Source organism: Leucoraja erinacea, chromosome 20, assembly GCF_028641065.1.
Source record: "Leucoraja erinacea ecotype New England chromosome 20, Leri_hhj_1, whole genome shotgun sequence".
NCBI lineage: Eukaryota > Metazoa > Chordata > Chondrichthyes > Rajiformes > Rajidae > Leucoraja > Leucoraja erinaceus.
The window spans coordinates 30,321,940-30,343,127 of NC_073396.1; the positions used below are offsets into that span (position 1 = coordinate 30,321,940).

The window sequence follows — 21,188 nt, forward strand, 5'->3', positions numbered from 1 at the left end:
AGGGATAACCAAAGTCGGGTCGGGATTACTGAAATGGCCGCCGTTCCGCTCCGTTGCGTACTACACGTCAGCCCATTGGATTTAGCAGGAGTGAACTATCTTGCTCGCTCGTCACTATGTCTCGAGCTTTCTCGTAGCTATTCGCTGATTGGCAGAGAGGCGTCAGAGTGTCTGTGATTGGTCGGGTTATTTCTACGTGATCTCATTGGTGGGGATGGCTCATCAGTACGCAATTGCGATTGGTCGGGCTGTTGCTGTGCGATCTCATTGGCGGAGGGACAATTGGCGGGCTGGAGCTGGAGGCAGCAATGGCGGGCGGTGGCGGGTGTCGGCTGCAGTCTCCGCCCAGCAAGGTGCTGTCCGAGCAGCTGCGAGCGGCCGCCACACGGACCGGGCTGCCGGCCGCTTGGCTGTTGCATCGGGCCGGTGACAGCGACGGCGGCAGGGCCCCGCTGGACGTGAGCGTGGTGTGGATGCAGGGGACGGTGCTGGATGTGCGGCCCGAGCACAACACCAGCCTACAGCTCCTCGACGAGACGGGCACCTTCACCGTGGTCGGTGCGGGCGGCGTCCCGCATGGCAGGCCCTGCACTAACCGAGGTAAAGGCAGCAGGCCCGGCTCAAGCCGCCTCCGAGTCCAGGCAATATATCAACTATGAATTAAACACGAGGTGTGTCAGGATCTGCGTTCACTTCATAACATAGACACACAATGCTGGAGTAACTCAGCGGGGACAGGCAGCATCTCTGATTGGTATTTCCAATCTAGATGAAAGCACCCAGAAGCTACCAACCTGGAAATTATTTCATTCCGCACGGCACTTCATTAGCACTTTCTAACTCATTTTTCTTCAAGACAGCAAGGGATTGGAATACCCTACCAGCTAGCATCAGAGATATGTAAAATATTAACACATACAAAGGTGCACTTCAAAAGTATCTCCATCTCGACTACCACCATCATAGCGCTGAGTGATGCTCTACCTAGAGCTTTTCAGCGTACTCCATCCAGGTCCAGATCTGTCCCGCTGAGTTACTCCAGTTTTTTGTGTCTATGGTGTAACCACCATCTGCAGTTCCTCCCTACACGCGTTCAATCCATATTTTGGTTTATATATAGGAGATTCATCAATCGAAGATGGAACAGTACATTACCCACTCAGGTTCTTAGGCCGACAATATCCATGCTGAACATGATGCCAACTGATATAACCATCTTATCCTTATACATCCTCCCCTGACTCCATTCAGGGACCCTGACGGTCCTTTCAGTTGAGGCAGAGGTTCACTTGCATCTACTCCCAACGACTCCTGGTATGAGCTATATATTGTTTCGTTGAACAACTAAGCTCAGTCCACCTTGGCCGATATGATCTGGTTGCCAAACATATTAACTGCCCTTCCCATTCCCATACTGACCTTTGCCAGAATGAGGCCACATGCAAATTGGAGGAACAGCACCTCCTATTTTACTGAGGCAGCTTGCAACCTTTAATTGAACATTGATTTCTCTCATTTCAAGTCACTCCTTCATTCCCTTCGCCACCCTAGTCGTCCTACCACTACCACTGTTTGTATCGCTCTTATTACCACACCTTTCCCACTTGACAATGGGCCATAATGGGCTCCACCCTTCCTGAGGTCATCTGTTGTCGGCCCCTATTTTGTTCTGGTGTTTTCTTGCCTTCAGTTTATTTCACCCCCCACCTAATTTTAGTCCGAACTGTCACATATTTTTTTTACCAGAGATGTTGGCTGGCTTGCTGAGTTACTCCAGCATTTTGTGTATATCTTCAACTTAAACTAAACTAATGTCAGTCTGCACAGTACTCCAAATATGGTCTAACCAAATTCCTATAAAGATGCAACATAACTTTCTGACTTATACTCGGTGCTCTGACCAATGAAGTCAAGCATACCTTTCATCTTCTTTACTACTGTATCTACTTCTGTTGCCACTTTCAGGGAATTATGGACGGACTCCAAAATCCCACTGTACATCAATGCTGTTAAGGATCTTGCCATTCACTGTATACCACTTTTTTGTAAACCAGCAATGCTGTTCCTATGTAATACCAAGAAACTGCAGATAGACACAAAATTCTGGAGTAACTCAGCGGGGGAGGCAGCATCTCTGGAGAGAAGGAATGGGCGACGTTTTGGGTCGAGATCCTTCTTCAGACTGATGTCAGGGGAGGGGGCGGGACATAGATAGAATGTAGGCGGAGACAGTAAGACCAGTGGGAGAACTGTGAAGGGGATGGAGAGAGAAAGCAAGGGCTATATGAAGTTAGAGAAGTCAATGTTCATACTGCTGGGGTGTAAATTACCCAAGTGAAATATGAGGTTCTGTTCCTCCAATTTGCGCTGTGTCTCACTCTGACAGTGGAGGACGCCCAGGACAGAAAGGTCAGATTGGGAATGGGAGGGGGAGTTGAAGTGCTGAGCCACCAGGAGATCAGGTAGGTTAAGATGGACTGAGTGGAGGAGGTGTTCAGTAAAACGATCGCTGAGCCTGCGCTTGGTCTTGCCGATGTAGAGAAGTTGACACCTGTTGAAGTCCAGGTGTCAACTTCTTAAGTGAACCGTTCTGGTATCGCTGGACTCCTCTCGGAGGCCATGACCTCTGTTGGTCTGGCAAAACGGATAATCCAGAAAAGCTCTGAGTCCAAGGGTGCCAGAAAATCGGAGATGGAACTGTATCAGAAATAAGAGGTCCTAGCAGATCCCTACAGATTTAAACTAGTTACACTCATGCAGTCAGAATATTAGACCCACTGAATCTATTGTGACTCGTGGATCAATCTCATTCCAGATCCCACTCTCCATCATTATTTCCCTGTAAGTTATTCTATTCATTCACATGTACCTATGAATTTGTAGTATTAAATAATCGTTAGTGTGTCCAGGTTATGTTGAATGAGCAAATTCTTCATTAACATCACTGAAATTCTGAAGTGAACCTGGTTTGTTGGAGCTATGAGACTGTGTTGTCCCTTTGTTTGGCTCCATCCCTTTCACCTCATTACAAATTCTTCACTTCTCTTCATCCACTACCTGTGTAATCTTGCCTCTGCCCCACTTCACTCTCACCTATATGGTCATAGTCCCTGTCCCAGCCAAGTACCTCTGGCTCCACGCTGCCCTGGGCTGCACTTCCCCATTCTGCAGGCTATCGGCTATACTGACCTAATTACCTCACCCATCTTTGACTTTCGCCCATCCAGGTTCTGTTCTTACTACCTTTCCAGCACCTATTCTTTCCCGCCCCCCCATCCATGGGGTGAACAGGGACATGTATCATAAAGGGAAAATAATGAATCAACTGTGTGCCTGAGGTTGTTCATTGGGCCTCATTGTATCTCTGAAAGAGACCCCAGAGAAGTCAGAATGGGAGTGGAATTGAGAATTAAAATGGAAAGAAACAGGAAGCTAAATGGAGGCACAGCCGACTGCGGATGCTCAAATCTTGAGCAAAACATAAACTGCAGGAAGAACTCAGTCGGCCAGGCAGCATCTGGAAACATTGCCAAACTCGAAATATCACCCTGAACCCGCTGAGTTCTTCCAGCACGCTGTCTTGCACAGGAAGCTCAAGATGCTTAAAATGTCTTGCTGCAGTTCAGTACTTGTGCTCATTATTACCCGATAAGGTTTGACCTATCTCGATAAAGACTTGTGTCTTGTGTCTTGCATCTCACTCGGTCCGCCCTCTCCCCTCCCCCGCCGGCTATGCTTTGAAAAGTGTAAACCCACCAGTTTCCAGTTCTGAGGAAAGGTTGCTGACTCAAAACATTGACTGGTTTCTCTTTCCACAGGTGTTGCTTGACTGGCCATTTCAGTTTTTGTTTCATGTTCCAGCAGTTGCAGTTTTACAGATTCCTCACATATCGGATGATATTTAATTAAATTAGCAGCAAAGAACTGACAAATGGCCATCAACTTTTCTGGAGAACTTCCAGATGTAGTTTTAGGTCCAAGACCCTTTGGCAGAGGAAAAATCTCTAAATTTTTAGAGGGTTTAGTTAGAGGGCAACAAAGAATTGTGATGGGTTGCAAATAACAAATGGATAACTTAGTGGAGAAATATCCAGTGGTGATACAGATAGAAGGAAAATTATTAGTGGGAGAATTTGATGTATAATTAGTAGTGGGAGAATTTGATGTTAATTAGTAGTGGGAGAAGTCCAAAAGGCTACTGTCAGCCCAGAAGAAATATGTGGTCTTGTTCCTCGAGCTACTAATGATAGGTTAGAGCAGGAGCAGTTTGGAGAATTAAGATGGCGGACAAAGGAAGCTCACTCAGATCTCTCAAGCTGAATGAACATGGATACTTGGCACGGCAGTATTTGAGTTCTTGAATATAGCAGAGGCCATACCACAGTAAACATTACATGAATTCAAAGTGCAGGTGAATCTCTGCTTCAACTGGAAGGATTATTTATTTTCTTGGTGTGTGTGGGGAAGAGGTGAAAGGACAGTGTTGTATGAAGTGGTTGATGATGATTGAGCAATGGACCAGGTATATGAGGAGGAAATGATTGTGAAAGGAGATCAGAAGATGTGTGTGATGAAGGAATCCTGTTGGAACTGACTTGAGATTTGAGAACGGCGTCGCTTCTCGGTGTCGTTGACCCCCCCCTCCGAGTTGCTCAGCGTGCGACTCCTGGCCTGCTCACCTCCGCGCGGCTGGAAATCTCGGAGCGGGGCCTGACGCGCGGCTGGACGGCCGCGGGACTCTGCGAGCGCACACCGGGTTGAATAAGGGGACCAGTGGGGTGGAAGGGGAACACTAGTCTTGTCATAGAGTAGGAAGTGTGCGAACAGAGATTTTGGCAAAAATTTGATGCAGTCAATGAGAATCCATTTCAGAATGAAGAATGGTATATCAGTGTCACCTGCATGGAAAATCTCACTGTCAGAGCAAACACTGAAGGTGGAGGAACTGCTAAAATGGAATGGAATCCTTGCAGGGTACTGTTTTGGAAGGATGGAGAGTAAAGATAGCTATGTGAGTCTGCGGGTTTATAGGGCACATTTGTGCAAAGTTGGTCCCCTGAGAGAAAAGCATTGCGATCTAGAAAGGGAAGAGAAGAGATAGAGATGGTACATGTGAAGATGAGAGCAGCAGGGGTGGAAATCGCAGGGGGACACACGATCCCCCCTATTTTGAGAAGTGGGGGAAGATCCCCCCCACTTTTTGTGATCCGTATTTTAAAACTGGGTGAAATCTCCGCTTTCCGCGAGACAGTGGAGGTGGGACTGATGATCGAGGGCGCCGATTGGACAAGAGAGACGTCGGTCAGCAGGCAATGGGGCGGGATATGATGATTCAGCGCGTGGAGAAGGAAGGTGTCGGTCAGAGGCGGAAGTAGGGGGGTGTGACTGAGGATAGAGCGCGGTGATTGGAGGAGGGAGACGTCTGTGGAGCAAAGATCACAGAGCTCGAATTGGCCCGTTCGTGGGGCTTTTCACCGCCCGGCACAGCCGGGATCTTCCATCGCCCCACGGTCAAATTGTTGCGTCGAGGCAATCGAGGCTCCCGATGTTGAAGCCTCCGCTGGGTGATGGAAGGCCCCGTGAATGGGCCGATTCAAGTCCCACGATTTGGGGCGGACAAACACGAACCTGCAGTTGCTGGAGTTCGGAGTCGGTCCCAAACCAGGTCATCTCCCGATGTTACCGTCCACAGCAAATATACTCTACAGGGCCCATGTGTGTGTGCGCGTACGGCTGCCAAGAAATTGTTTCCCCCTCCCCCTCCTCCATGTTTTGACAGCGATTTCCATGCCTGGAGAGCGGGGTTGAAATTGGCAGCAAAAATATTACATTTCTCAATATATATGTGGGTGTGCGAAGTAGCACCAATACTTTTTCAATATACTATTAAAGAAAAAAGTTGAGGAAAGGGTCTGAGAAATACTGAAACAAAGACTTCTACCTATCCACAAAAAAAGACAGATGTAGCTATGGCCCATTTGAGTTTCCATAGCTACTTATGATCTGGAGAAAGTGAATGGAATTGAAAGAAAAGTTGTTTGATGAGTGGATGAGTTCAGATAGATGAGCGGATGAGTTCAACTAGGTGAATGGACGTGTTGTTGGATACGGATGGGTACAGTAAATACTATTTTTGAAACCGATAAATTACATTACCTTTTTAGAGAAAGTTATTCTGAATGAAAACTGTAAACAGATGCATCTTTAAACCAATAGCTGGACAGGTTATTTCACAGATTGCAAATGACCCTGTTATCCCATTACAAAACTGAGTTTAGAATACGGCGACTTGTTTTATCTGTCAGGAGGGAAGTTAACGCCACTGCCCTAATGGGCGGCTACTTCTAATTATAATCATATCTTGTGTTCATGCCTCCAATGTTGCTATTGCTGCTGGAATAAGCAAGATCCATTCAGAGATATAAGGAAAAATAAGCCTCATGATGCTTTGACCTCCTCTACCAATTAATGATCACATCTCATGCCTCAAACACTGAAAGGGGTTTTAAGGTGAGAGGGAAAGTTGAAAGATGGGGTAGGTGCCTGGAATACACTGATGGTGGTGGAAGCATGTCATGTCTTATGATCCCGTGCCTCAAGTTCACTTTTCTGTCAAATTCTCAAACTGCTGATGCTGAAAAGTCAAATTATTTCAGCATTCATTATGACATAATGACTGAACAACCACAGCTCTTTGTTGTACTGAATTTGAAGGAATTGCAAACCTCTTCATTGTAAATGATATTCCACCTTAAGCCCACTGGTTTTGAATTCTCCAGTTTGAGGATGCAACCTCTTGGCATTCACTGTCACTCTTTTTCAGAATATTGTCTAACTCAAATTGATTCTGAACTCCAGTTAAATATAGGCTGCTCTTACTGCATCTTTCCTTATTGGATTACTCCCTTATTCTAGGAATCCAGTAAATCTATACACAGTTTCCAAAGGCAAACTTATCCTTTCTTGGATAGGGAGGATAAAACTGTACTGTGGCCGTTACACTAGCGGCAAGATTTTTTTTGTCCTTTAACATCAAAGGCAACATGTAAAATACAGAACAGTGCAGCATAGAAACAGGACCTTCCACAAATGATGTTTGTGCTGAACATGATGCCAAATTAAACTAATCACTTTCTGAAGCCTCTTAAATTTCTCTATCGTATCTGCTTCCACCACCACCACCACCACCCGTGGCAGTGCATTTCATGCATCTACCACATCTTTCAACTTTCCCGCTCTCATCTTAAAACCATTCCTTCCTGGATTTGACATTACAACTCTTGGAAAAAAGTCCTGAATGTCCATCCTGGATTTGGATTAACTCGCATGAAGAACCTTGTCAAATACCTGCCTAAAGTCTATGTAGACTTCCACTACCCTATCCTCATCAATCACCTTTATCACCTCAGAATATTCAAGTTTATAAAACTTGACCTGTTGCAGACAAAACATGCTGACTATCTCCAATTACCCCATTCTCTTCCAAACACAAGAAAAAGCTATTTATCTGAATCCTCTCAAAGCTTCCCTATCACTGATGTGAGACTCAACGGTATATAATTTGACTTGACTACTATTTGTTTTATTTGCATATTTATCACGTGTTTTATAAGCTATCACGCCAACCATATTTTAACCCCCTATCTGAAGATTAGAACATAAGAATGTTGGAAGCCAAAGGCTGAAAGGTCCTTTTAGTTGTAAGGGAAACATATTCAGAATCTGGAATCCACTGCCTCAGGACGCAGTACTCCCACAACATTTTAACAAGGTTATTGAAGACATGGAAAATTACAGATCAAGTGCTGGTAAATTCGAGTCTGAGGAAGGGTCTCGACCCAAAACGTTGTCTATTCATTCCGCTCCACAGATGCTGCCTGATCCGCCGAGTTCTTCCACCGTTTTGTGTATTGCTCAAGATTCCAGCATCTGCAGTTCCTCGTGTCTCTGTTATGGTACGGACATGGTGTGGCAAATTACCTGTTTCTGTGCTATATGACACCATGACAAAGAGGGCAGTGGAAGTGTGGAGATTGATTTGCAAAGTTGTTGCTATAGTGGGACTGTGATACAGTGAAAGCATATAAAGATGAATGCTTGATGCAGTGGCTCGATGCTCCCATTTATTGCTGACAAGGAAATCCTCTGTTTGCGAGTGATGGGCTCAATTCTCTGCTAACCTTCAGCAGCAGAGAAAATCCAGGGACAGGAGAGTTGTAGTTTTGACATCCAAGTAAATCGAGAATTAAAATGTTCAGTGGAATACGAAATAAAAATCTTACAGCTTGATAGGAGGAACAGGATAGTCAGTTTGTAATTGAATTTCTTGTATAGCTGTCTTGCAATTTAGGTAGCTATGAATACTAAAGCTTTTATTATGACATTTAGTGATTGTAATGAGTGAGAAAGTGAAAGTTTATCTGCAGTTGAAATGCATTTACAATGCGGTTAACTCAGTCAAAATTCCTTGCACAATAGCATGTTGATGCAACTAATGGTTTATATGAGAGGATGTGAAGCTCAAATGAAACTGCACCAGAGGAAAGTGGCTCTTGGTTCTGCTAGACATATTCTTTTGATATGTCACAGCGACTTGTTTGACTGAAAGTTCATTGTGTCAAAAGCCAAGCCCAGAACCCAGAACTGGTTTGTGGTTTTCTTTTTCTTCAGCTTTAAAGAGAAAATAGAAGTTTAGCTTCAACATTCTGGTAAGACGGAGTTATAAGTCTGAAATGCACCTAGACAATGAGACATCAGTTGTTGAACAGGATTTTAACAGAATGTGGCTTCTGTGTACTGACTCACTTGAGGTTGCAAACCTAACATTCTCTTGCTAAGGGAATGGTGTTGGTGCATTGGGCTTTTCTTAGGACTGGATGACTGAGTGCTGGTGCTAAGGGTTGGAAATGAAATGGTGCAGAGGCGTAGCGAGCAGAGGGTCAATGGGATGGAGAAGGTAACAAAGATGGGATCAAAGTAATGAGGTTCAAAAGAAAGGGGCAGCTTCTCAAGGGTTAGAGGCAGGGTTTCTGCGAGTGGGAATTTCATGCAACTGCAGAGATCCCGAGATGGAGGAGTGGAAATTGAACTGAATTAGTAGGTGGGATGGGGGTTGGGGAAAAGGTAATGGGGAAAAAGCTTGTCTAGGCTTGTGCACATGCTCACAGACACAGGTCTGTGAGTATGCACTTACATGCATTCGTTTATGCCTAGGCAACACAGCCAAGTCTTAACCCAAGCCTTGCATCAAAGCCTGGGAACCCAACTGCTTTGTTATTAATGGCACCACTGTAGGTGAGACACAATGAGGTGAATTGCCATCTCTGTAAGAACAAGTGGAAAAGGAATACAGTGAGTACAATGTGTGCTGTGCAAATGCAGAAAGTGGCATGGGGTTTTAGACACTCAATGTGGATTGTGGAAAACAAAGCCAGCGACCACTTCAGTTCAGTAAATCCGAGGGTGCAGGAGATGAATCTCCACATGGCAGGCTGACTGATCAACAGAACTGACTTCTTCCCCTCAGCTGAGAACAAGAACATGAGTAACTCAAATACCAAAGGCCAAAGCAGCCTTTACGATGAAGATGAATTACAAAAGGAAATTGCAAAACTGAGGGGAAGAAGGTGAGCACTAAGTCTACTGGCTAGGGCATCAAAACAGCTATAGTATTCTGAACTCCTGTCGCAACACTAACTTAACAGGTGGACGGATGAATCTACTTGGGGATTAATTAAAGCCTTGCTGGAAAAAATAACATCCCACCAACCCTGTGGTAACCTTAAACAAAATGGAGAAGCATTTTGGATGACATTGAGAATTTCGAGTTGGGTGCTCATAAAACTCAGCTTAAACGGTAGAAGTGCACCAACTCCTAAACCACCTACCTGTCCACTCCATCCTGCATCCAGTCCATCCAGCACCAACAATCCCATCTGTGGCAAAATTTGCATGCCACACCTTGGGCTTATCAGCTTATATGGAATCCAAAGAATGAGTGGCAACAAGTCAGTCTCGATCCTGACAATAGACAATAGGTGCAGGAGTAGGCCATTCAATGTGACCATGGCAGATCATCCACAATCAGTACCCCGTTTCTGCCTTCTCCCAATATCCTCTGACTCCACTATCTTTAAAAGCCCTATCTAGCTCTCTTGAAAGTATCCAGAGAACCAGCCTCCACCGCCCTCTGAGGCACAGACTCACAACTCTCTATGTGAAAAAGTGTTTCCTCCTCTCTGTTTTAAATGGCTTACTCCTTATTCTTAAACTGTGGCCCCTGGTTCTGAACTTCCCCAACATTTGGAACATGTTTCCTGTGTGTCCAAACCCTTAATAATCTTCTATGTTTCAATAAGATCCTCTCTCATCCTTCTAAATTCCAGAGTATACAAGCCCAGCCGCTCCATTCTCTCAGCATATGACTGTCCCGCCATCCCAGGAATTAACCTTGTAAAACTACGCTGCACCCCCAATAGCAAGATGTCCTTCCTCAAATTTGGAGACCAAAACTGCACACAATACTCTAGGTATGGTCTCACTAGGGCCCTGTACAACTACAGTTGTACAACTACAACTTTGCTCCTATACTCAACTCTTGTCATGAAGGCCAACATGCCATTCGCCTTCTTCACTGCCTGCTGTACCTGCATGCTTACTTTCATTGACTGATGATCAAGGACCCCAAGATCCTGTTGTACTTTCCCAACTTGACACCATTTAGATATGCCTTCCTGTTTTTGCATCAAAGTGGATAACCTCACATTTATCTTGAGAGTCTGCCTGAGAAAGATGCAATGTGTGCTTGGTCAAAGTAGTCAATCTCCAAATTGCTATTCATGAATTAATTTTGCAGTTCCTTGGGCAGCTTATCAGGCTTGCCTTTTGAGATCTGACAAATTCATATTTTTGGACTTTTTTTGCTTAGTAATAAAATAAATTATTTGGAGATTTAGAGTAAATATATTTACTAAAGTAATATTGAGAAATGTTGTCCAGTAATGTCCCGGTTTTCATTCTTGGTCTGTGCTCGAGCTAACTGATCCTTGCTGCAACTGATTCCCATGTTTCTTGACTCCAGGAGAAAAACACCAATTCATCACAACATGAACTTGGGACATCTCGCAGTGCTTGATGTAAAGTCAATAATATGGGAAGCCTGGCAGTCAGTTTGCTCTTTGAATGTCTGCTTGTGCAATGAAATAAATTACCAGATTGTCTTTCTTGATGTTGAAAGACTACGCTTCCTTCCTTCACCCTAAGCCCTCCCTTCACCACCTCCAGTTTAAATTCCATTTGGAATATTTTGGAGGACCAAGAACCAAGAAGATGCATGCTAGTCAGGATCCCAGAATAACCCTGTTTTTTTAAAGAATGAACTATTTTTCTGTTCACTTATGAGGAAGATTCGGTTTAATATTCCATCTGAAATGGGACTTTCCACAATATTCTGATTTCAAGGCAATAGTATTACCACTGGTCTGAGGCTGGAATAATAAAAAATTAAAAAGGGAAACTCTTCAGACTTCCCCTCAGGCCTGGTGATCCAGTGGCTACTGTTTGTGGAAAGTACATTTGTAAATTGTGCAAGGCCTTCACAAGAAATCTGCCAAAGTCTCGGTAGTCATTGAGCTGCTACGTGAAGAGTCGGTGATCTATCAGGTGCTGGTGTGTAGACAAACCTGAGCCTGTCTCCTAGTCATAGCTCCTGTCATTGGTTTGAGTAGGCAAGGTTTTTAAAAATAAATAAATTGAGTATCATAATGAAATGGTTCATTCTTTCCAATGTGAGCATTCAAAATGTGTTGACAATTATTGCAGAATTCAACAAATGACAATTTAAATCCTCAATCAAATATTCATAATTAATCAACATCTGAATTTCACTGAACTTTGTATATGGGCAACAGAATGAAAATAGCATTGCTTGAAACGAGGATTAAAAAACACCTGACATTGCCCCCTACTGGCCCCCACCTCTCTTTTGCAGCTTTCTCTCCCCCCTACTAAAATCAATCTACAGAAGGGTCCCGACCCCAAAATGTCACCTGTCCCTCCACAGATGCTGTCTCACCCACTGAGTTCCTGCAGCAATTTGTTTTGCTCAACATTCCAGCATCTGCAGCTCCACGTGTCTCTAGGTTACCAAATCTGATTAGGTTTAAAAATCTTAGATTCTTGTCTGCCAGCAAACAAGATACCCAAGATAAATAGTATGCATGGACCGGTTCCAGTAAAGTTTAATGAAGAAAGGTTTTGGTTTTGATCTGTTAATGTGAGCCCTCTGATTGCAATTGGGCCGGATATTAGAATACTTGTTGAAATGCTGGTGGACAGTTCTTTTGGAAGTGGTCAGATGAGCACATTGACAGCACCATGCTGCACAAATCTAGGGTATCTGTTTTAAGTATGTCAAAAATATGCAATAAACACGCTTTTACTGTAAAGGCTTGGCAATCGAGTTATTTTTGTTTCCAAGCAGAACATTTTTGGAGAGACAAATTGGCACCTAACAGCCAACTTTTGTATTGTCCAAAAGCTAGACCCAAGTTGCTGGAGTAACTTAGCGGGTCATGCAGTATCTCTGGAGAACGTGGATAGATGACGTTTCAGATCAGGGTCCTGCTTCAGACTGGTTCAAGCGGGGTGGTGGAGGGAGAAACTTGAAGCGAGAAAACAACCCACGACAAATCGGGACCAGCAAAAGATGGCCTCAATGAGGTGGTGCCCTGTTGGGCTGATTGTTGATCAGTGACGGTGTGAGCCCAAGACAGATATATCGTTGGGGGGGGGGGGGGGGGGGGGGGGGGGTGGGGGCAGGAGAGGGGGGAGAGGGGGGAGGAGAGAGGAGAAGAGAGGAGGGAGGTGTAAGTAGAAGTTACCTGAAATTCATCGTTCATACCGCTAAGTTGTAAGCTACCCAAGTGAAATATGAGCTGCTGTTCCTTCAATTTGCGTGCAACCGTACGTTGGCAGTTCCTTTATACGTATTGTCCCATTTTGGAGTTAATTTGCACTTTCTGCATTTAAAATTTTCTGTCATGTGAGATGCGTGGAATAGAGTTTCAGTTTTTTCTAAATTAGTGAGGAACAAACAGCATGCAACTTTAGTAAGTGTTTGGGAAAAATCCCCTCCGGTTTCTGTTGTATGATTTCTTTTGACTTGGCTATGATGAATGGAATTGGGCACACCATCAATTTCCTTGAATTTAATTTATAGCTTTAATAATTGCCTCATTCAGCAGTTTGTCATGGAACAGGGTAGAATTGTTTTCTTTCATGGTGTGCATTAGCAGAGTTGTGTATGTTTTTTTTTAAAGTTTACAAAATTGGTGGTAGTACTTGCTATAATCTCTTGGAAGCCTGTGAGTAATTTACTGCATCCCCTTTGAAGAGTCAATTGTTTATAAATCAGCATTTCTGGTAAAAAACAAATCACACTGCAAGGCACTTTCTTTGTTTATGCACTCACTTTGTTTGTAAAGATCTTCAGTTTGTAAAATGACATTCCCCTAGTGCTGCTTGGTGTTTTTCTGGTCCATGGTGAAATAAATAGTTACTTTGTTAATGAACCTGAGGCTTGAAATATTCAAGAATTAGTACAAGGATCATTACTTGCACATCAAATCCATGGAATTAAATCAGTGCCCAATAATGTGGCATCTTCAAAGTTTAGAGAAAACTTATCTATGTCCAAATAACATGTTGCGCGAAAATGTTGAAGCTAAGCGTTAATCTGATATCCATGTTGAGCATGGCTCAATGGATATCTTTGCAATCTGGGTCAATTTGTTTTTTAGTTCAATACACGATGAAGTGTTAATCCACGGCCTATGATATTTTGGGTCACAAATTCCATGGAACTATTCATCTTGTCCTGGGTGATAAATTACCCTCAAATAGCATTACTAAACGTTAAGTTTAGTTTATTACTCATTACACTTCTGTAACAACTTCTGCGGGCAGCCACAAAACTCTTCCACTCTTGTCTGTTTCTAGCTGGCCTTTCAATGTTTTCTTAGGTACACACGCCCCAGCTACTTCCATTGTTCTTTGCCATGTTGTTTCTAGGTGACCTTTTTTTCACTTGCCTTCAGGTGTTTCTTTTAATGGAGCTCTAATGATCCAATCTAATTGGCTTCCATCTAAACATGTAATTTAGTGAAGTTGTTGCACGTATCTCTTTACAGCTCTACGTGTTGTATTTGATTGGAGCCAAAAGATAGGGTTTAAGGTTAGCTGTGTGAGCTGAAGACTGTGAATCCTTGGTCATTCTTCAGTATTCTACACTACAGACAGTTGTTAAAAGTATTCAGCTCTGATGAATCTTGAGTTTGGTTTTAACTTGATGAATAAGCCACCTATAGATGTTTCTGACTTTTTTATTATGCCCAGAAGCCCTGGTTAGACCCATCACCATCAGGTCCAATGGTTAAGCTGGCACAGTGGTGCAGTGGTAGAGCTGCTACCATTATAGCGCCAGATACCCAGGTTTGATACTGACTTGGTGCTGCCTGTACGTTCTCCCTATGGCCGCGTGTGTTTTCTCCGGGTGCTTCGGTTTCCTCCCACATTCCAAAGATAAGCAGGTTTGTAGGTTAATTGCGCTCTGTAAATTATCGCTAGTGTGTGGAATAGAACTAGTGTATGGGTAGCCGGTGAGTGGCACGGACTCAGTGAGCCGGAGGGCCTGTTTCCCCGTTGTATCTCCAAATTTGTAGCCAAATATATAAATGTTTCGCCTAGTGATAACATGATCCACAATTTGTACCATTACCTTAGACTGGGTGTAAGTCACTCTTTTGCTTATTACCGATACAGCCTTCAGTAAACTCGCACGTCAGTTTTAGCTTGCTGGAGGCCGTCATAAGGTGATGATTGCTGTCAGTGTCTGTTCCCTTTCCCACTTATTACACTGTTGATCACCTGTACCACCCATAGAGAATCGAACAGATAAATGAACTGTTTGGAGAACACCATGTCAGCTTGTGCATTTCACGATGACTAGATCATTCATATCGGAGAGATTAACACGGTTCTGTTCTCATCTCTGTTGCTAAAATTATATATTTTCTTTACTCAGTTTAGTTATGGTTTCAATTAATGATATGTAGGTCATGGCACAAAACTATTATTTTAACTGCAAAGTGAAAGAAAATTGGTTATTTTTCCAGTTCATTGCCATTTTCATTATATTATCAGCTAATTCTTATTCATTAATTATCGTTATTAATAATTATCAAGTTATTGATAATTTATCATCGTTATTGGCTTCATGTTCTTACTGTGCACTATCGTATGCAATAAATGATTGCACACATTTATGTTTAAATGGGGCAATGGTCTGAATGGCCCTTCATTTGTTCCCATTAGTCATTTAAAAAGATGGAAATGTCAAAGGCGATAGGCCGTGGGCTGTAGATGAGAGGGACAAAGTTTAAAGGAGGTCTGTGGGGTAGGTTTATTTACAGAGTGATGGGTGCCTGGAGCATGCTACAGGGGTGGTGATGGAGGCAGATACAATTTAGATAGGCAAACGGAGAAACAGGGAACAAAGGGATATGGATTACATGCAGGCAAAGGAGATTAGTTTAACTTGGCAAAATGGTCTACATGGACATTGTGGGCCTATTCCTGCTCTGTGTTCTATGTCCTAATTGCAGCTTCAATGTATATTAAAAGTAAGTTTAAAAAAACACAAATAACTTCACTAACTGGATTGCATGGACTTTGTGCTAATGGTATTCTAGCTTTGTTTCCATTAGCATGAGCTACAATGTATTTTGTGTAGTTCATGTGAAGTAGATTTCATCTAATTTGATCACAATGGGGCAGTGGTCAGCAAACTTTTTCTGTACTGGGGCCAGGACCCATGTCTGAGCAGATGGCGAGCCGCGTATATAAATATTTATAAAAGCAATATTAATACAACTGAACATAGCAGTTAGTTTGAGACACTGGTATAGGGTGATTTCACGAAAGGTCACTGGAGCGTAGATCCGCACCCACGTGACCGAAAATTTTAACTGGAGGACACTTGTCACTTCCGGTACATGTTAGTGAATGGGAAAACACGCACTTTCACACTCGTTAAAAACATCGAAAACAGCCAGTTTTTGAGCTGCAATTTACTGTGCCAGTCGGGGTGACCGTGAGGCACAGCTACCTAAATTTACAGTCCAAAAAAAAGATAGAAACTAAGGTAAATTCAAGAGGGAGCTGAAGGTGCAAAAACAGCAGAAGTGCTTAGCGGACATTTGTCGTGGAGATTTAAAGATCCAAAATATCGGGAATTATCGCGTTTGCTCGCTGCATTTCATCAAAAGTAAGACATTATTGACTTTTTTTATCTTTGTTCATTTGTTATATGAAAAGTTTTAAAAGTGAAAAATCCGTCAGTAAAATTGCAAAATCGCCCATGGTTCTCAGGTGGGTTTTAGCATGCAAAATGAAAACGCATCTGAAGCTACATTTACCATTTAAATAATGGTAAACTATCAATGCGTTTTGAAATAAATTTTACTCAGATGCAAGCTAAGGAATGGGATAATTGTCAGCTGTTAGTTGGACAAAATTAGGACATTTTATTATTTGCCAAAATATATTTCTCAATGTTTCTTGTTTAAAGCCTGCACAATATAAAACTTTTCATATAACAAATGAATAAAGATAAAAAAGTCAATAATGCCTTACTTTTGATGAAATACAGCGAGCAAACGCGATAATTCCTGATATTTTGGATCTTTAAATCACCACGACAAATGTCCGCTAAGCACTTCCGCTGTTTTTGCACCTTCAGCTCTCTCTTGAATTTACCTTAGTTTCTCTTTTTTTTGGACTGTAAATTTAGGTAGCTGTGCCTCACGGTCACCCCGACTGGCACAGTAAATTGCAGCTCAAAAACTGGCCGTTTTCGATGTTTTTAACGGGTGTGAAAGTGCGTGTTTTCCCATTCACTAACATGTACCGGAAGTATCGCATGTCCTCCAGTTGAATTTTGCGGTCACGTGGGTGTGGATCTACGCTCCAGTGACCTTTCGTGAAATCACCCTATTGAAACTACCCTCACCCCTCTCTGTCCCAAACTTCATGCAGACCCTTTGTTACCCTCTCTCCCCCCCCCACTCTCTCCCCCTCTCTCGTCCGCCTTTCCCCTCTCTTCCTCCTCCTCCCCCTCTCTCTTCGCCTTCCTCCCCCCTTCTCCTCCGCTCTCCTCACCTCTCTCCACCACCTCTCTCCACCTCCTCTCTCCACCTCCTCTCTCCACCTCCTCTCTCCACCCCCTCTCTCCACCTCCTCTCTCCACCTCCTCTCTCCACCTCCTCTCTCCACCACCTCTCTCCACCACCTCTCTCCACCACCTCTCTCCACCACCTCCTCTCTCCACCTCCTCTCTCCACCTCCTCTCTTCCACCTCTCTCTTCCACCTCTCCTCCCCCTCCTTTTCCCCATTCCACCCCTCTCCCCCTTTCCCCCATCCTCTCCCTCCTCTCCTAGGACCAGTCCCGTCCATTTACCGCTGGATTCCTGACCCTCCCCTGGGTGAAACGCGGGGACGGATGGTTCCGGGGCGTGCTGAGCACCGCACACCGCAGCCGCTGCAACTTTTACATCAGTGGAACCGCGCCCACCAATCCAACTAACCTTTTGCCCAGTTCGTGGGATTATATCAGTTCCGATCTTTTGGATTGTTAGGATTGCTAGGAGCATTAAAGTAAGTCTTTATGTCACTGGCCAACAATAATAAACAGTCTAAAGAAGTCTAGATGACGGAGAGAAAAAAAACGCCTGTGGGCGGATGATTTTGGGTCACGGGCCGGATCCAGCCCCTGGGCCATAGGTTGCTGACCCCTGCAATAGAGGCTTTGAGACTGATGTCAGGTTGCAAAATCATTGGTCACATATCAACGTGAGGCTAATTTTTGCACAGGACCTTTCAGGACCCAGGAATGTGCCAAAGCACTTTCCCCTGAGTACTTTTAAAGCAGAGTTATAGAGAGTCATGCATTACGAAACAGATCCTTAGGCCAACCAAGTCAAGCCACTTTGTACTTATCCACAATGGACCCATTTACCTGGATTCGGTCCAAATCCTCCTATTCCTTATCAATTCGAGTGTTGGTCTTGCTGTTTATAGAATGTTGTGAGGGTAGTTGACCCCATCACCCCCTCAGGCAATGTGTTACAAACTCCAATCATTCCCGGGGTGGGTGGGAGAGGGGAAATCCATTTAAACCTCCCAGCTCTATGCTCTTATTTATTAGGCTTCTTCACCAAGGGGAAAAATTATTGTTATCTACTCCCCTCATCATTTATATACCTCTTCATTTGTTAGCCAACTCCACTCCGTGAATGTAAACCAGCCTATTCAATTTCTCCTTATGACTGAAATGGTGAATCTCCTCTACATTGTTTCCAGCTCATCACATCCTTCCTCTAATGTGACCAGAACTGCACGTAATGCTCCAGGTGTGGTCTGACCAATCTTTTAGATCATTTACTGTCTATGCCCTATTCTGATTTGATCTTGCTAAATGCATCACTTGGCACTTAATCTGAATCATAGTTGGCAAAACCACAGCAACCAGTGAGTGCAGAAATAAGTCACTGAAATTAATGGGTTTACAATTGCTTTAATGATTTCCAGTAGTTTCAAACAATTAACTATGCTGTGATTTGGGTATGCTTTATTGCTCCTTGATGAATTGAAAAATTGATGTAAATTCATTATAGTGACAAGTGTGGAAACAGGCCCTTTGGCCAACCTGCCCATGCCAACAAACATGCCCCATCTACACTAGTCCCACCTGCCTGCACTTGGCCCATACCCCTCTAAACCTATCCTATCCATGTACCTGTCCAAATGTCTCTTAAACATTGCGTTAGTACCTACCTCAACTATCTCCTCCGGCAGCTTGTTCCATACACCCACCACCCTTTGTGTAAAATAAAGTTACCCCTCAGATTCCCATTAAATCTTCATCCCCTCACCTTAAACCAATGTTCTCTTGTTCTTGATTCTGCTATTCTGGACAACAATCGCTGTGTATTAATTAATCTATTCCTGTCATGATCTTGTGCACATCTGTAAGATCACCCCTCATCCTCCTGTGCACCAAGGAGAATAGTCCTAGCCTGCACAACCTCTCCCTATAGCTCAGCCCCTCGAGTCCTGGCAACATACTCTTCTGCACCCTTTCCAGCTTAACAACATCTTACCTATAACGTGACGAAAACTGACCACTGTGAAGGCAGGGCTATAACTCCACTTCCACACATTAAAGTCATGTTTATTCACCAACAGTTCTTGAGCTTTGTTCACTTTGTGACAGCTCGCATTATGTTACACCATTTGAAACATAATTTACACTTAATATGTGCTGTATCTGTACATGTTAAAATATTAAACACAAGTTCTGTCAACATTCCTAACCTGCTGAGTGTCAGAGATTATGGGGTGAAGGCAGATGAATGTGGTTCGGAGGGAGAGATAGATCAGCCATGATTGAATGGCGGAGTAGACTTGATGAGCCGACTGGCCTAATCCTGCTTCTATCCCTTATGAACATGGGTACATCCGGCACTTTTTGATTTTTCACTGTCTAGTAATGTTCTTTGAGCGTCAGACTTGGGACTTTGAGACCCTTCATTACTGAAATATTTTCTTGCAGGAAACTACGTGATGGTGATGGGGGTGGTCCAGTCATGCAGACCTGAGCCTGTTGTGCGTGCTGTCAAGGTGACAGATCTCTCTGGTAATCCTTTGCATAAGAGCATGTGGAAACTTGAAGTGGAGGACCTCCAGCAAAATATGCCATAGATTTATCCAAAAAGGAGCCCTCTGTTCGATTGAATATCAATTTGAAATGCAAAGCAACGTGATCTGGATGCAAACAGAATGAGAACATGACGTCTTTGAGAAGCTTCTGAAATGCTTGGAAGCAATCGTGCCACAAAGGACAGGAGTTGCAAAACATCAAATCATTTGGTTTATGAACTGATTCATTATCATTTTGGGAAGAACTTTTTTTTTAATCCTGGGATCATGTTGTATAATAATTAATGACAAGGGAAACATCATTAGGAACTCTGGGAAGTGTGGCAATTGGGAACTTTCATAATGAAATGAGAAGAGGAAGAACAGTTGAACATGTTATTACAATGACCTGGATTCCTGGCACTGATGTGCTACTGCAGACTTCTTTGGTGTTTATTCTCTTTTATGTGATGTCAACTGTTTAATGTCAATTTTCAGAGCTTTTTTTTACTCAGATAAAGAAAAACAACCATGACTGCAGTGGTTAAAGGTTGCGGCCTCATTGCTGAAGGTTTCCAGGAAACCAGTCTGAGTTGGGGTAATTAATGTCCATTGTGTAAAACATCAATAGTGTAATAATGTTATAACATTTATGTAACATTATCACTTTACTCTTTACTTATTTATTTTTTTCACAGTTTAAAATATATTCAATTTCAGACCAGGTGAATATGTCGTTACTTTAATAAAATTGTAAAGCTATATATAAAATAAATCAATGTGGACTGTTTCATGGGACAAAATAAAATGAGCTGCATTATTGAATACAAAAGGCCAAGAGTTTATTAAGTACAAAATGTCATCCTTTAAGCTGGAACAAACAGACTTGACACAAGAAACTGAAGATGCTAAAATCTTGAGCAAAAACAAATGCTAGAAGAACTCGGTAGGTTACGTGGAGAAAAGCATGTGAAAGAGAAGGAGAGCAGTAGGAATCACTGAGAAAGCAGCGAGAGAGGGTCTCATAGAATTCGTCAGAGAGGAGAAATTCGAAGTAAGCGTACTTCGAGGAGATTTTGTGGTGGAGCAGTAAAATGGAGAGCACAAAACATCTATCCATTCCCTCCATGAATGATGCCTGATCTGCTTAGTTCCTCTAACATCTGTTTTGCTTAACTCTTGGTCTCAAAAATAGAGGGCGGGGCAGAGGCGTGGGAGGGGGCGTGCGGCGTCCCAGGGGAGGGCTGGTTCCCGAGCGCAATATTCTCTCGCTCCAGCTCCAGGCTCTGCTTCTGCCCAGGTCCAGTCGCCGTGCTCTGCCTACGGCAGCAACATCCCCACCATTCATCGACCCGAGGCAGAGGCGTGGGGGGGACACGTGGTGTCACAGGGGAGGGCTGATTCCCGAATGCAATACTCTCTTGCTCCAGCT

At 43.5% G+C, this 21,188-nt stretch overlaps 1 protein-coding gene across 2 annotated transcripts; it reads left to right on the plus strand.

The window, feature by feature from the left end:
- The first annotated feature begins 245 nt into the window (after positions 1-245).
- Positions 246-20,588, plus strand: rmi2 (RecQ mediated genome instability 2). 2 transcript variants are annotated; one of them, XM_055651770.1, is made up of 2 exons: positions 246-600; positions 17,497-19,663. In XM_055651770.1, the coding sequence occupies exons 1-2, from the start codon at positions 309-311 to the stop codon at positions 17,640-17,642; spliced, it is 438 nt and encodes a 145-aa protein (XP_055507745.1). In that variant the 5' UTR covers positions 246-308; the 3' UTR covers positions 17,643-19,663. The 2 variants fall into 2 exon arrangements, with proteins under 2 accessions (XP_055507745.1, XP_055507744.1); XM_055651769.1 differs by lacking the exon at positions 17,497-19,663 and adding an exon at positions 19,671-20,588 and having other exon boundaries at positions 262-600.
- Positions 20,589-21,188: the final 600 nt, after the last annotated feature.

What these genes read in the sequence shown, in the direction of transcription:
- rmi2 (XM_055651769.1), top strand. Translation starts at nt 309, where the DNA reads ATGGCGGGCGGTGGCGGGTGTCGGCTGCAGTCTCCGCCCAGCAAGGTG. An exon ending in CAGGCCCTGCACTAACCGAG is followed by an intron (nt 601 to 19,670) that starts GTAAAGGCAGCA and finishes ATTTTCTTGCAG; the next exon opens with GAAACTACGTGATGGTGATG.